The 17,058-nt window shown below is 34.1% G+C and overlaps 1 protein-coding gene and 1 long non-coding RNA gene across 2 annotated transcripts in view; one reads left to right on the top strand and one right to left on the bottom strand.

Annotated features, from left to right (window-relative positions):
- LOC121411985 overlaps nucleotides 1-17,058 on the bottom strand; it is a 49,898-nt gene that overhangs the window by 20,227 nt on the left and 12,613 nt on the right. The window contains exon 2 of the mRNA XM_041604896.1: nucleotides 8,250-8,414. Within this exon, the coding sequence (XP_041460830.1) occupies nucleotides 8,250-8,414 (165 nt within the window). The remainder of the gene's footprint in view (nucleotides 1-8,249; nucleotides 8,415-17,058) is intronic.
- Nucleotides 115-3,427, top strand: LOC121410534. Its single transcript, XR_005969355.1, has 3 exons — nucleotides 115-155; nucleotides 2,757-2,876; nucleotides 3,412-3,427. It is a non-coding gene; the product is annotated as an uncharacterized LOC121410534 (long non-coding RNA).

Here is a 17,058-nt window from a genome sequence, read left to right as displayed (position 1 = left end):
TCTAACCGCCAAGTGCAATATTTGAAAAAGAAAACTCGATCTACCGGTACTACCGTTTTGCTGTTGATAAGTCCGTCGATAATTCATCAAAAACTAAAGGAACACGGGTCAGATTCGGACAGCGACTTCAAAGTCATTTGTAGAAGGCTATAACAGTAAGTTCTATAACAATTTTCTTTGATTTATTTCTCAAATTGTCTCAAAATGTTAGATGTCGTTGTACTGCCACGACATGCACGACCACTGCACTGCCACCGTCACTGCCCCGTTGGCGCTGGCCGCTGCTCTACGGGCCGGGACGTGGCTTTGACGATAGGGAGTGCTTATGGTTTATGCTTTGTATTGGCAGAGTTAAGATCGGCGAGCATTGAATAGTAATTCGCTCATATTGCCTGATGTTTATTGTCAATGTTTTACAAAAACCATCTCTGAATACATTGAATTCGTGAATGAATGATTTGTTAATGCTAATGTCAAGACTGTCAAAGTTTTAATTGTGAATAAATAGACCGTTACTGCACACGTTAATTTACTGAAATTGAAAACTTGCCGACAAATATTGCTTTGAAATTAGGCCTATAATTTGTTGTTGTTGTTGATAGATGTTGGTAAATGAGATAAAATGGAGGTGAAACATGGTAAGGGTCCTAAAGTTTAAAAAATGATAAAGGCTACGCAGGTCTATAACTTTGCTACACTGTACACACCACTCATTGCACATACTATTTCAATGGTAAAATGTGCACTTTGTGTGTGGAACTGTGACTGGACGGAGTGACAAACGATTCCTATTCAATTTTTCTACAGAGGCTGCAATAAATATGCAGAGAAAACTGGCGCTAATGCAGTTTTGCACCGGCCGATTACCAGCATACCTCATCACCAAAACTTGTTCCCAAATGTCATGACAGGTCTCTCAGTCACATTTCGATGTTAATATACCCACCGTTTTTCAAAATATTGGGAATGGCTGTATTTAGTCTTCGATCTCGACGTCGTTGATCTAATCCGTAGACATCACTTCGCGGATCTCTCGGATTCGCCGTAATATTTATATGGACTGAAGTTAGCAACCAAATCATGCTAACATGTGGCAAACAAACTGCCAGCATGCCGCATGCGAATCTTTTGATCGCATAACTTCGGTCCATATCAACATGACGGCGAATCCAAGCGATCCGCATAATTTTGAAAAGTGGTGGGCATATTGTGTATTGATCTCAAAATGTGTGTAGACAATTCTGGTGGGGAGTTTTGCTTGAAGTTGCATGCACAACGAACAATTGTCCATAGACTGTGTACAACGGATAGATCGTCTCCGCACAGCGATTCGAAGACCGCTGATTGGTCAATAGCGCAGATCACGTCATGACCACGTGGTCCCAAAAATAATTCCTTTGGACTGCGTGCGGAAGTATCGATAACGATATCCGGTCATGTTGTGTACACGGTAAATGGTCTTGGTTCGTGATCGGATCGCTCCGGTATCGATCGAAAATTATCGAAACTGCAATTTCATGCATATTCATGCGACGCTCCAAAACCCGGAAGCCAATTGACTTTATGCACGTTGCGATAGACTTTACAAATTCCAAGGAACACGATGACATATAGACGCTAATTCGTAAGATTTTGACGGAAAAGCAAGAAGTATTCAAAATTCGCTTACCTGTGCGGTATCGGTGAGAAAATAGATCCTCCGAGAATACCTTTCATAATTCATATAAAATATAGGAAAATTGAAATTCTAGGTCGATTTTGGTACGAGGTGATAGGGAATTGCACACTTGTTTTGGTGGAATTCTGTGTGGGGAAAAAAAAGGCTTGCACTGCGCATGCTTACTATATTTTCATTCATAAATTAGTTCTCGGCAGTGGCTGGATGACGTCATGTAATAAGCAAAAATGTACACGACCGCTACGTTCACGCTCCGCTATCCGTTGTACACAATTGTTCACTGTGAGTTGGCTGGTGTGAAACTGCATTAGTGCCGGAGGGTATTCTTAGATCCTTTCATGGGGCTAGGCATATCAATTTTTAAAGTAAATTTTATCCTCTTTTAAAGTTAAGTTTGTCCTGTGATCACATTTTATCTGTTTTTATTTATTTACTGATCAAAACTTGCCTAAAAAACGTCTGGAGTTCATCCACTGGCATATGATTGTCCATGAACGGATCCATGATTTCTCAAAGGGGGTAGTGGGGCACATTTTCCCAAGGAAACTTTAAATAACAAGCAAACCAAAAAGGAGATCCTCTTGTATGAGACAATATTTTTAATATAAATATTTGCTGTAACTTTCGAAGGGGGGGGGGGAGAACACTTGTGTAAGAAAGCCACATTTTTATCAAACACATCAACTATTGCTCTCAAGGTGGGGGCACAGGTCAAATGTGCCCACTTGGATCTGCTTCTGCGATTGTCAATACCAGAAAAATGGAATTTATGTCATCGATTACCCTCTTGAAAATTGCTGCTCTAGAAATTTGATTTCAGATGACATAGCTATTACTAGTATAAAGCATGCACAGTTATAATACAGCCTTGTCTGAACTACGCTGAAATACTATCACATTTCCTTATTTTTATCCTAAATTCTGGGCTGGTAATCAGAGGTCCATGAAAAATATCTTTAACATTAAAGTTCTAAGATCATTATTTTTCTATTACTATATTAGTATTCTATTTTTGTTTGTATCTGCACATACATGCAGATTTTACAACACTTAAATTGATTTTATTTCATTTTCAAAGTTTGGACGACGGATACACTGGATGATAAGGTAGATGATCCAGCCTTATCTTGGAATGACACGACGGGTGTTGAACACAGAAAACGTACCGTGTACAAGAAACAATTGGAGTTTATGAAAGGTAGGTGTGTAAGAATTTTCTTCAGTAGAAAAAAATGCAAAGCTTCATGAGATAAAACAGATTGTATTCCTGCAGTGGCATAGCTGAAAAAAAAACCTTGTCAGGAATGGTAAAAAATCCTTAGAAAGGACAAATGTCATCCCTATTTAGAGGAGCACACGTCTTTTCTGACACCCCCCCCAGAAAAAAATCAGTATGTTGGCTGAGGGGGGAAGGGTGGACACTTTTTCCCCAGGTATTCATTTGTTGTGGTATTTGTCATCATTGGGGCAACCTCCCATTATATAATAGGTTATTGTCTACCCATCTATGGTTAAACATAAATTTATTTATCATATTTTACAAAATGTTTTGTTGATATTTGTTAATTGGTATCATTCAATTGAATGGTAGAGTATACTGCAAATTTCTCAATATATAAAAAAATATATGAACTTCTAAAGAAAGCTTACACACATGACAAGCATTCATATTTTGAACCCTTAGCTAATATACTGTCCTTTGCATTGTTTTCATCCAATATTTCTTATTACAGCTTCAAGGAATTAATCCTGCCGGGTACCCATTCACTTCATCTGGGTCTAGTGATGCACAGTGTGGATGAAATTCGGGCTGAAGGAAAACACACCATGGCTAGGACTCAAATTCACGACCCTCTGTTTGAAAGGTGAGAGTCAGAACCACTAGACCACGACGTTCCCAGCTGATGTCATATCCCCACTTGTTCTTTTGTATTTTATTACAAGAAGTCGCGCTAATTTACATTTTGTCCTCCGAGAACTATAAAAAATGGAGTGAAAATTTATTTCAAAGACATGTCCACCCTAACAAAAAAGTTGATTTGATTAAAAAGAGAAAAATCAAACATAAAAATCGGATGAAAAATAAGAAAGGTATGACATTTTTAAGTTTCGCTCAATTTCACTTAATAGTTACATGCACATCCAGGTCGGTATGCAAATGAGGGAACTGATGACATCACTCATTCACTTTTCTTTGTTTTTTAAATATGAAATATTATAATTTTCTCCTCATTGTCCTATGAAATAAAGTTTTATTTTTATTTTTTATTGTCAAATCTGTAAAAAATTGAAATATTGTACAATTCAAACAATGAAAACCAAAACAAAAAGTGAGGGTCTTATTTTGCATCCGATTTAGATGAAATATTTTGCATGATGCTTGCCTGATTTTCTCTGTTGATTCAAAACAATCTTTTCTGTGGTGGACTAGACCTTTAATGTGAAGATATGCATTGCTGGAAATAATGATATGATACTTGGGACATATCATACACACATGTATGAAAATATGAAATAATTATTTCATTTTATAGAATAAGCCTAACAAATATTCCTGACGATCGTGTGTACATTGGGTTAATTTTTTACCAAAATGTTGTTAAATTTCAAATTCAATAACTTTGTTATTATCAGATTTTAATGAAATTTTCAGCATGATCCTTTTCTGATTCATTCTCTCCCTACCAAAATCTCCCCTTTTCTCATGCTTTCTTTCTATGGTCCCCTTCATTCTCCTTATAACTATGTTATATGTAAAGTGTAACCGGTCGTCCAACCAATTTGATTGAAGGGCTAGAGGTACTCGAGACTGAAAGCTATGTGATATAATTCAAAGTGTACATCAGACAAACAAAAAACACTGAAAATCTCATCCAAATTTGTTTAGGATTAACAAAGTTTTGACGAATTAAAGTTGTTATTTTTTGCTAAAACTGTTCTCTGCAAGTCCTCATGAATATACAAGATCACAATTTATATATTTTTTGTATTATATGAATTTAAATTTTGTCCAAGCTCGGTTGTAAAAAATTACGATTGACTACTGATTTACTGTGTAAGACAATATAACACAACAAAAATAGACAGAAAAGAAATAAGTGGGTATCTTGTATATATTATTTTCTATATATTTTGCAAAAAAGGTCTTTTTCTTCTGTTTTTTATTTTTCCAAATTGAATAATTTTCTTTCCTTATTTTCCTTATATTTTTTTCTATGTGTGATATATTATTTATTTATTAATGTATCATTATTGTATTTATGATAAACTTTTGGCGTGTTTCTACAGTAAATCATTAAAAACGGTTTATCTTTTCCGGACTCGAATTACGATTGACTACTAATTTACTGTGTAAGACAATAATCTTTCTCACACATATTTAACACAACAAAAATAGACAGAAAAGAAATAAGTTGGTATCTTGTATATATTATTTTCTATATATTTTGCAAAAAAGGTCTCTATTTTTCTTCTGTTTTTTAGTGTTCCAAATTGAATAATTTTCTTTCCTTATTTTCATTACATTTTTTTCTATGTGTGATATATTATTTATTTCTTAATGTATCATTATTGTATTTATGATAAACTTTTGGCGTGTTTCTACAGTAAATCATTAAAAACAGTTTATCTTTTCCGGACTTGAATAACCTTATCGTTCTTAAACCAACCTGTTTCTACAGACTGAATAATCTGATTAACTTGCATTTCGCGTCGCAAATACGGTGGAAATCGGAAAATTCAACCTATAACCTCACATTGCATTTTGGTATGTCAAAAATTGCATCTCGTTAGGAAAATTTTCAAAATTCATGGTAGATCTCACTCATTGTAGCAGGTACACGTTTCGCGATCAGCTGGCGAGATAAAAAACGGCCAGAATATATGTTTACTGTGAGATCGCACTTCTTGGTTCAAGCACTTAAGCCAGACACGTATGCTATTTTGCCCCGTGTTTTTACAGAAAAGTTAAACGGATTAACATGGCAATAACCACCTCTCAGAGAGATGGTTATGAGAAACCGTATTTTGCGCGATGCAATTTATCAATAAACCGCATCGCGTCTGTTTCTACAGGAAAGTTATCAGGGATTCTGGATACTTAGGCGGGTAATACCTTTTAACAATTCTATGTAGAAACATGCCATTGATATATCTTTTTAGGTGAAAAGAAAAAAGAGACCAATTTGGGAGTACTATTTTCCCCCCTTTTGGGGATATTTCATTTCTTCTAGGTGTGGCACCCTTTATTCATTTGGCCATGTGAAGGCTATCACACATTTTGAGTTTAATCTTCGAAATTTGGTGTTCATTAGTTTGTTGTCCAAACTCTGTCTTACATGTAAATGTTTATAGGAAGATTAACATAATATTTATGTGGAGTGCAATCATTGATCTCTTGTGGAGTCGCACAGTCACATGTATTCATAATATGGTGCTTTTATGCCATACCTGTCAATACTCTTTTGTACTTGAACTTATTAGTAAAAAAATGTTTATTAATGTCGTTGAAATCAATTACACACAACAGATTTAACATCAAGTTTATTGTATTACAAATATCAGGTTTGTATGCAGAACAGTGGTTTTGCCAAGTACTCAATCCATGTAAAAAGCAATATGAGAGAACAGGTTTATTCTTGGAAATGTTAGTCTTCATTTGTTGTGTTTTTCAATCAAACTCTGTCTTGATGCATGTTTATTTTTAGATAACAAGATTGACAGAGTATAGATATCAACGAGTAGCTAAGTCATATATATTAATAACTTATGTGCTTTAATTATAAAGTCTATACTTGTGAATACTCTGTGCCATTTATGCTGTACTTAAACTTCTTATAGTAAAAACATTTTATTGACGTTCTTGAAATAAGTAACTGTTTTCATTTTTTTTCTTGTGTATACTTATTCCATTATTAAGCCTACCACTAACCCCAGAGATATGCTGTTCACCATTGGTCTACCATTCACTGTACTTTATTGGCCTACTATACATTGCACATCGTTGTTCTACTGTCTACCATTCAGTGTAACCATTGGTCTACCATTGAATTTACACTTGTGGTCTATAGTGTATGACCAATGGTGTTATTTGAATGGTTGACTAATAGTATAGTGTGTATGACAGTGTTGTATGGTAAATGGTAGGTCAATGGTGTGCGGTGTATGGTAAGCCAATGGTGTATGGTAAGCCTATGGTGTACGGTGAATAGTAGTTCAATGGTGTATGGTAGGCCAATGGTGTACTGTAAATGGTAGGTCAATGGTATACGGTATATGGTAGAATGGTGTAAAGTGAATGGTCAATCAATGGTGAACGGTGTGTGGTGTACGACGAATGGTAGTTGAATGGTGTATGGTGAGTGGTGAATGGTACACGAATGGTGTACTTTGAATGGTACGCGAATGGTGTACGACGAATGGTAGTTGAATGGTGTATGGTGAGCAGTGAATGGTACATGAATGGTGTACGGCGAATGGTGTACAGTGAATGGTACGCGAATGGTGTACAGTGAATGGTGTATGATGAATGGTACGCGGATGGTGAATGGTACACGAATGGTGAATGGTACACGAATGGTGTATGTTGAATGGTAGGCGAATGGTGTATGGTGAATGGTGTAAGGTAATTGGTAGGCCAATGGTGTCCAGTGAATGGTGGATGAATGGTAAATGGTAGGCCAGTGAATGGTGGCTGAATGGTGAATGGTGGTCAATGGTAAACCTGTCTATAGTGGCCATATGGTAGATCAATGGTGAATGGTGTTTGATCAATGGTATATGAATGGTAAATGGTGCTCATGAATATGGTAATAGTAACGTCCGAATTATTTAAATTAGTTTGAATGGTATACCATTGAGGCTTGAATGGTATACCATTGGTGTATGGTGGGTGCTGTGCGAATGGTATTCCAATGGTATATCAATGGTGTATGATAAATGGTAGTCAATGGTATACCATTCAATTTTTTTTATAAGGGTTAAAGTTGACTTTCTCTGAAATGGGATTGCACCTTTGTATGTGTGATACAAAGGTTCAGATTACCACCAACAATATGATTCAATATTATATACCTTAACAAGTATCTTTATATAATGCAAAAATATTATTTTATTATCATTTAAAGATAAAAACCAGTTGTGGTAACGATCTCAAAATTAGTTTGAACAGAATCCAATAAAGTTACCAAATGTTTGCATGTATAATTGGAAAAAATATGTGCTAATGACTTTGGATAAAAATGCATAACTACTGAGTAATGAGCAAAATAAGCATAGAATTCCATCAGATGTCAGGTACTTTTCCAAACAATATTAATACACTGTCCCATATATTCGATTCTGTGTTAGTGATCATCAGAATTATTGGTTTTGAGCTAAGATTTCAATATTTCACAAAGATAAGCTTATAATGTACCAGATCTAGATTAACCTTGATTTAAAAGACTTAGTTGTTTGCTGCAACTTCTTTCGTTTACCCTCAAAACAAATGAGGCAAACTTATTGAGCAAGAAGATACTGTCAATTATCAACATGAGGAGATAAAAGAAGAAAGATCAGAATGCATTCTCACCTTATGAAGTTTTCTGTCAGCTTTAATTCGCCTCTCAAGAAAAAGGTCGTCGTAAGCTTGAATTAATTCTCGCTGCAGTGCAACTTTTTGTTCCAAGTAGTTGAATTTGTCTTCTCGTTGTAAAGCTTTAAACTCCTCCCACTTCCTATAAATATCCTCTTGTTTCTGTAACATGAAAGAATGATTAAGGATTAAATCCAGATTTGAGCGAGTCATTACATCACTAATAAGGTTTTTTTCTCAATATCTTGGGCTCTTGCAAATGTCTTTTTTGCCTTTTACGGGCAATCATTCTGATTGCCCATTCCGTTGATTGCAAGTGGATTTTGTTGGAGTTCACTTTCTCTAAATATTCCCTTGTTATTTGTGTTGTAGATGTATATACATGAAAATGATCTCTGAAGTATGAATCATACACTCCAAGACTTATATATACATCTGTTTTCACAATATGTATGAATTCAGCGAATAAAATGAAAACTAATGAATACAATATGGAAGAAAAATGAGCAGAACCCACGCATGCATGAAGGCAGGTGGTCATTTGGCACAACTCCAATAGCGTTTGAAATTTCGTTCCACAAAGCAAAAAATAAATGGGCTCAATTTTTTTCCATCATAGGTTCATTCCTACAGTATGGCATATACTACATGTACATATTTTCTCTTTATTTTTACACAATAGCCATGATATTATGATAGCGGGGTCAAACATTCACCCAAACATGTCTTACTGAATAAAAGCATGTGAAGGTGAGTATATGTATGACTTTTTCACTGTAGATGACAAATTTTAAGTGAGGTTACTTCACAACAGCCTATGACAAGTAAACATAATAACCAAATTTCATTGGAATATGCAAAGCCATATTATTGACACGAGACATGATTCGCTTTGTAATAATTTCCTGAATAGAACAAAAAGAAATGTAAATTTACACAAGAAACCAGCATCAGCCTTATGTAGCAAAGTGTGCAATTGACACATATTCATTCACTGTCACCATTATAACATCCATCATAATAATCTGTGACTGTAGGTGTATCTAGATGACATGAAATTTGAAGTACATAATTTATATTTCATGGATGTTTTGTTGCACAGAAAGCATTTGCTCTGCAGACAAATAAGTTTGACTTTGTAACAAATCTTTTTCAGACAAACTATGATACAGACACTACTTTGATGTTCATAATCATAACTTTTTCACATTTCACTCTTTTGTTTTTTAATGTCAAAACCAGAATTAAAAGAGAGATATATTTGGAGTGAAAAAGGGGATAAGCCTTGATTTTCTGAAGGAATTAGTACACATCCCTTCTAAAGACAAATATGAATTGTTCCAAAGTACCTCCATGTATCAACACTAATATGTCAACCTATTTTGAGTAAAATATGCTACATGTAGGACTGGTACATGAAATAATATTGGCGTGGGAAATTCAACTTGATTTAACCATGGATATAACAAAACATGGAACACAGCAAGGAAATGAGTTTTGTATTTTCTTTGTTTTGTTTTATTATTAGTACTGAATGTAAAAAGGGAGTAGCCTAGATAGGCCATCAGCTTTTTGTTACTCCTCACATCCCATTCATTACTCTATGTTTCTTGTTTTTTGTCTATATTGTACAACTGTCATTATTGTTTTTATTTCATTGCATTAATTCACAATGTATTGTATCCTGTTTTTAAGAGATGTGAAATGAATGTTCAATCTTGAGCAAAGTATTCAAAACTTTTATAGATGGCTTCAGGCATTTCATATGTAATTAGAAAATTGTAATACTTCTTCATATGTGGTTGATTTTACAGTGATTTTATTTTGGGATTAAAAAAAAATAAGTCTGCATTTTTTATTGCAGTTTTTAATTTTACTATATGCTTTGAAAGAGTTTAATTAAATGTAATCTTTCTACCTTTCAACTTACCAAATACCCCAACCCCTATAAAAATTGGAAAAACAGTCCATACTCAGTTATCTGGAAGCAATGTCAGTGGCATATTTTCTCCAGCGAGTTCAATCTTACAAGGCACTTTATAATGCATAATATCATTCTTTTCAGTGAATCCTGAAGATTTTTCAAACATATTCTATGTATAAATGCCTCTCCTAGTTCAAGGGCATGTGGGCATTACATCATACTTCAATGCTCAAGACTCGATTTTCTAAAAGGCATCCAAGCACAAAATTTTGTCCTTTTCCACTGTTTCAAATACAAATTTAGCATTAAAGGTACTACTGCATTCCAATGCTACTATACACTACAATAAGGATGCATTCCAGAATGAATCAACATTGATATGCCAGGTCTGGCAATCTGACATTAGAGTTGGTAAATCATGTAACAAAATTATTTGTATCCCTACATATGTAATCAACAAACTTTAAAGGTTTCAGTCCTCTCATTTTATGAGGGAGGCACAACAAAAGTACATCAGAAATAACTTCCTTCTCACTATGGAAACAGGGCCCAGCAAAGCTCATACTTTGTTTAATTACCATGGTGGAGATTAAAATTCTAATGTTTTTATTCTTTGATGGATTTTCCTGAAACCTTTGCCAATATCTTTTATTATTTTTCAAGGAATTTTTATAATTAACTATTTGTCAGCGTGAACTTTCCCTTTAATTAGAGTATAATATTGGTCAAGCAATCTCACCATTGTAGAATATATATGAAGAATCTTAATTCTTGATATCAATTTGAAAAAAGACTTCAGAGGATATAAAAATAAAAAAGGCTATTACTTCTATGAATTACAAGGCTTGTAACAAAAACTACTTCTAAAACGTTTATGTAAAAAAAGACTAATGCTACAATTACCTTACAATTTTATTGTCAATATTGAGTCAAATGTTAGTTGATAGGTTAATTTACAATTTGTACAACTATAAGCATCATCTGATTATATCTAATTGGAAAAAATGACTAGATATCTGAAATATGATGACATGAAATTTTGTAAGACTTGTTGGCAAAGCTTTTATCCCCAAGGCCTAAAGACATTAGGAGAATCTGTAAACATCATCACTGTTTATCCCTGATCTAAATTTCTGCCACTCTCTTGCTAAATCATAAGCAGCATTTATATTCAATGGTATTCCATTGGGAATCTTTCAATCCATTGTATGATAAAATAGCCACTTCACACTGTCAGTCTGAATTGATTTCAGGAAGGAACACTATTACACACAAATAAGAGGAGAATTTAAGGATTCTAAAATGGTTTCTAATTATGAAGGATGTATATTTTACAAAATGCAGAAATAATCCACCAATAAGTACATATTGAACAGCACAATATATGAGCTCCTGATATGGCTATATTAATTTAAATAAATATACTTTATGCAAAATTATTGACTGAAGGTGGTTTCCTGACTGCAAATACATGTTGATGGGATCTTGATGTATGTATGGAACATTGCACATCATTAATCTAATTCAAATGAATATATATCAGTTTTATAGAGGAGGTAGACCTACATGACTTTTCTTCTATAAAAGTTACATCACATGCATTAAAACAAACATCCCCACCACATGAAACCATATTTAGCACATACCTCCTAAAATTGTCAGTGATTTTACATATCAGCAAAATCTTATTTATGGTCATATTTTTTAATATTGAGTTTTTAGCATATACTGAAAACGCGTTACTACTCTGTAGAATTACCAAATTTCAGATTAAAATTCTTATTATATAAAGAATAATAGAAGATTGAAATTTCACACAAACTGTCATATCCCCCTCCTTTGATTTTACAAGGAATCGTAAAACCATTGTTTCTGTACTATAGCAGTTTCCAGAATGGTCCACATTAAGAAGATAAATAAGAATAAGAACATAAATTTGAATCATGAACAAAATTTTGCAGACTATAAAAGGATAGAATTTAAGCTTTAACTTGGCACAAATAATTTCTTGTTTCTTACTAAGTGAAAGTTATAAGCATCGGAAATAAATCCAAACTATGAACACGATTATATCAAGATCATGTTTTCAACACCATCCGACATTTCTGCCAGCCCCATAAAATCACTGATGAACTGTTAAAAAGATGTACATTCTGATTATGAAATAATGTATAAAATGAAATTATTGATCACCACTTGGCTGGCTGCCTATCACACTCTATGTCTCCCAGTCCTTGTCTGTCAACTAACTCTTCACAAATATACAATTACTTATTCTTTTTTTTTTACAGCTTCATTAACTTCTGATTATCCAAATTGTTATACTTTTATCTCTTCCTTAGATTTTTATATGATAATCCTACATTTGTGCAGAAATATCAAAGTAGGAAGAGGAATACAATCATCGGAAAAATAGTGAAAAAAGAGGGAGTATAGAGGCTCACAGCTGTCCCTATTCAATTATTCAAGTATGGTGCCGTCCAAGTGTATTGATACCAGTACAAAAGGTTCCACACCTTTCCTTAGGAGCAGGGTTTGACTCCCGGTGCACTAAGTGTGAAATTTCTCATGAGAAAATCTGATGCATAAATATAACCTTGTTCCTCTCTTTTTCTTTCATGCTCTCTCTATCTCTCTCCTTATTTATCTTTTCATTTATTCAAATATTTCAACTCTTACTGTTACTTTGTAACACACATGTTTCATCAAAGTTTTTGCAACAGCTTTGTTATATATAGGCCTACACTGATTTGCTCACAGGTGCTGATCATGTGCTCTAGAATATTAAATATGCATTGACTTCAATACTCAATTGAAAATATTGATATCAAAGAGCATTGTTAATAGATTGACATGTTTAAATTATAATTTTCTTCAACTTTTCTCTGACAAACTTACTACTACAGAGAATTTATGCCTTATGAGAGAGCATTGGCAAATTATTTTTTTATCCCAGGCCCTTCTAATTAAACTGTGGTTGATCTGATGAAACATTTTACATGTTCATGAAATCTGTCATTTCTTCAAGAAAATGAACCCAAAATTATGACTGGCATTTCTTGGAATTTATTTTGGAAACTTTGAATGAATTTTCATATAATTGATCATACATGTATGCAGGGAATGCTGGTAGAGCAGTTTCCTAACTGAAGTGACTACCCTGGGTATTATTATCATCATACACAATGCTTTTATATTTTCATAGTACCCAAAATAAACAAACTCAATGAAGAAAATAAATTCATGCAGGTACTCTGGCTTACCACTCTTGTGTATAACATACCAAAAAAAAATATCCTTTCCCCTCTCTTACTCTCTACCTCCCTTTTTTCTCTATGCCTTTCTCTCCCTTTTATCCAATCAACACAAAGCAATACACTTTGGTTAATCCTGTAGCCTGGATTGAGAGGACTGGTGACCAAAGTCAATTTGGTTGCTTGTGGCACTGACAAGAGTTGATAGGGTCCCCGCTACTTAAAAAAAATGTATTACATTCATACATGTAAAAGGGTCTCACTTGCACATTCTTCAATAACTTCCTTTTAACTTAAATTCAAGATAACTTGTGTCGTATTGAAATAAGATAAGTGATTGAAAATACAGTTCATTCTAATGCTACATTCATTCTGAAACTGAATGACACATCATGATTCTGCATTTACATTGTATACAGATTTCAAGGCACTTTCTATTAAAAGAAGAATTTAGTATAATATTAAATTAATTCTCAATTATATAAAATGATAGTTACTCAAACTGGTACGTAAAGCCCTGAGCATAAAGCAATTCTCAAGGCTCTTCATTTTATCCCACTTCAGAATATAATTGTGTGATTACAATTTAAGATACATGTACATACATTCATGAATGAGCTTTTCACAGTGCTAATGTATGAATGAGACCGGATGGAGAATAGGGAATTCAGATTTCCTCTGTAACAGCAGATAATCACATAATTGAAACACTTTTTAACATTTTATACAAGACTGTTATCTATATGAACCTTACCGGGGTTGTTTAATAAGTTTAACTAAGACAATCACACTTACCTACTTAACTTATTGACGATTAACTACAAATCCCCTTTGATTAAGAATTTAAACACTTGTTTTAGATTTTAAAACTTGTTTAGACGTTTTATTTTATTTATTTATTTTATTTATTCATTTTCCAACACATGGGCTGTATAGCCCTCTTCAGCCTAACGGCTGTTCTTCTGAGGGGTCCAGTTGAACAACTACATTTACTGTAAGGTTTAGCATTGTAGATAAATTTGATACAGCGTTTTTACTGTACAGGGTAAAGCTACCTTGTAAGTTTTACCCAATTGGTACCAGGTTTACAATCTATTATAACATGTTTTCAGCAAATCAGTACCAAGGTAAAAGAATATGTCTACACATAGCTTGGTAATACAGAACTTGTGAATATGCATGTGTGAAGTTTGCAGATGGCGAGATGGATTACTATTATGAGAATAAAGCAGTTACTTTTTTAGGTTATGCTCATTACATATTTCCAAGTCATGGAAATCCTGATTTTTTCCTCCCCAATTTTGACAAAATGAGACAATATAGTACCAGTTGTAGTCCAAGTTTCTTTTTGCAACAAAAACTGTGGTTGAGTTTTGCAGTAAAGACACCTCCAATCTGTCACTACCCCTCCCTCTCTCTAACCAATGCCAATTGAGAGGGGTGCCCTAGTTCTAAGGGATTCCCTGTTCTATCATCGCTCCACTCACTGGATGAAAACCCTGAGGCCTGAAGGGGGTCGTGGGATGGATGAATGTGGGATATCGCTGCACAAACACGGCTCCGGTTTCCTATATGTGTGTGTCTGAAATGTCAGACAGATTGCCGCAAAGTGGTCGTCAGAGGTTTTGTGTGGCCCCGCACATGAATAGCCAGCAGTAATACACCCAGAACATGTACATCCACCCAATGTTATAAAATCTTGGAACTATCGACCCATCTTCTACAAGATCTCTTTATTCATTTATGTGGTTCCAGAAAGTCAGTTACGAATACATCACAGAATCAGCTCTGTTGTCTACAGAGTATACCTACCACTCTAGGTCCATGGCATAATCAATTTCATCCCCAAGAAATGAGGTAGGCCTATATGTAATCCATACACAAAGGGTTTTATTTTGATTTTGAAATTCAAAACCCCACCTCTGCAATAGCATGCATCTTTTTCTGCATGTTTCTCCTATTACTCATGAATGCAGACCACACTTGAAAATACAATGTAAAATTTGAACCTTTGTGCACTTAAAAAGATATATACAGAAAATATGTACCCTGCATTAAAGAAGCACCTAAAACTGGAAGCTACTCGGGAGCAATATTACCATTAAAAATCACACATTTTGTACTGTTGGTTTCTACTATTTTAGATAATGTATACATTAGGGCATGTTAAAATATAATCTTGTTTCACATATTAGGAGGATTGTTGTTTGCTTCAGATGTTTTCATATTATTTGACTGATGTAACATGTATGTATTTCATTATCTTTTTTACATATTCCAGTTTTGTTACAAAATGTTAATGTTTTATACTAACTATAGGACCCCATTGGAAATAAGCCTTTCGGCTTTCATGGGCTATCCTGTCAAGGTATTCTTCAATTTCGTTGTAATCTCTTGTGATATTCTTGACGAATAAAATCAATCAATCAATCGATGTGAACATACTAAATGCTGTCCTATGAATGTATACATGTGTTTATATTCGAGGTTTGTCTCTAAGCGTGTGTGTTATACTCGAGAATAATGCAATGTGTATTGATTCAATTCAATTCTTTTTATTCCATTTCCATTCAAAACATAGTACAAAGTAATATCAAGTAATACAAATCAAGTACAAGTTTACAGACGAGCATTCTTAATGTATCATCATAAGGTGCTTCCTCAAGCAATTATACTGAATACTACAATGCCATCAAGAATTTGTAAAATATCTAGAGAAAGTGAAACAAAGTAAGAAAAACTCCAAGGTATAAGTCCATAGTAGGAGAAAAAAGAAAGAGAAATTAATAGGTTACCATCTAAATAAGCTCAGAGTTTTCCACATTCCAGAAAGGGATTTCCCCTCCCCTGGAGAACTAGTTTCAATTTCCTAATTCATAATATGATTGTTACATTGGATAAAACACAGGCTGACTTTTCAGAAACACCTTTCGGGAATTGGCATCTCTAATCATTTTCACACCCAGGTAGTCCTACTCTCATAGCAGTCAATCTTCTCATCATCTTCAAGACTCACTTCATTTGTTGTTAGAGCCCAAAATTGTCACATGCTACTTCTCTCTTCATCATAGGTTATAACTGCTGCCATAATGGTACCCTGGGGGCATGCAATTGTAATGGGACAAGGGTTGTGTCAAAATTGATTTACATTAGCAGCATGATGAACGTATGCAAGCACGTGGGCAACCGCCACTTCTCAAAGAGATGATGATGGTTGATGCGTTCAATCTGATGGGCTTTCAGTAAGGATGTAGTAATTTACCGTCACTTTCTACCAAATATAGATATCATTTTATATCAAGGATGATGATTAGTTTGATTTTCGATGTCAGTTTCCATTTTTACTAGGACAATGATGTCCACCCAAGATATCAAGGCACAGTAAAAAATTGAAAAGGCAAAAATAAATTATTAAGCATTAATCAGCGAAAGGTTGAAAAAAAAAAAGACAGTAAAAATGAGAAAAGACCACCAAAGGCCATTTTATATTACACAACAAAAAACTAACAATCAAATGGGCTGCTAAAATTTGTTTTTAAAAATCACTATTGATAAATTTAGGTCACCAAAACACTTCAATTGTGAAATTGCTTTGCAAAATGCATAAGAATTGTAATTAAATACATGT

The sequence above is a fragment of the Lytechinus variegatus genome, chromosome 3 (genome assembly GCF_018143015.1).
Source record: "Lytechinus variegatus isolate NC3 chromosome 3, Lvar_3.0, whole genome shotgun sequence".
In the NCBI taxonomy this organism is placed as follows: Eukaryota; Metazoa; Echinodermata; class Echinoidea; order Temnopleuroida; family Toxopneustidae; genus Lytechinus; species Lytechinus variegatus.
Note: the sequence above shows the minus strand (reverse complement) of the source record. Positions and strands in the feature narration are given on the sequence as shown.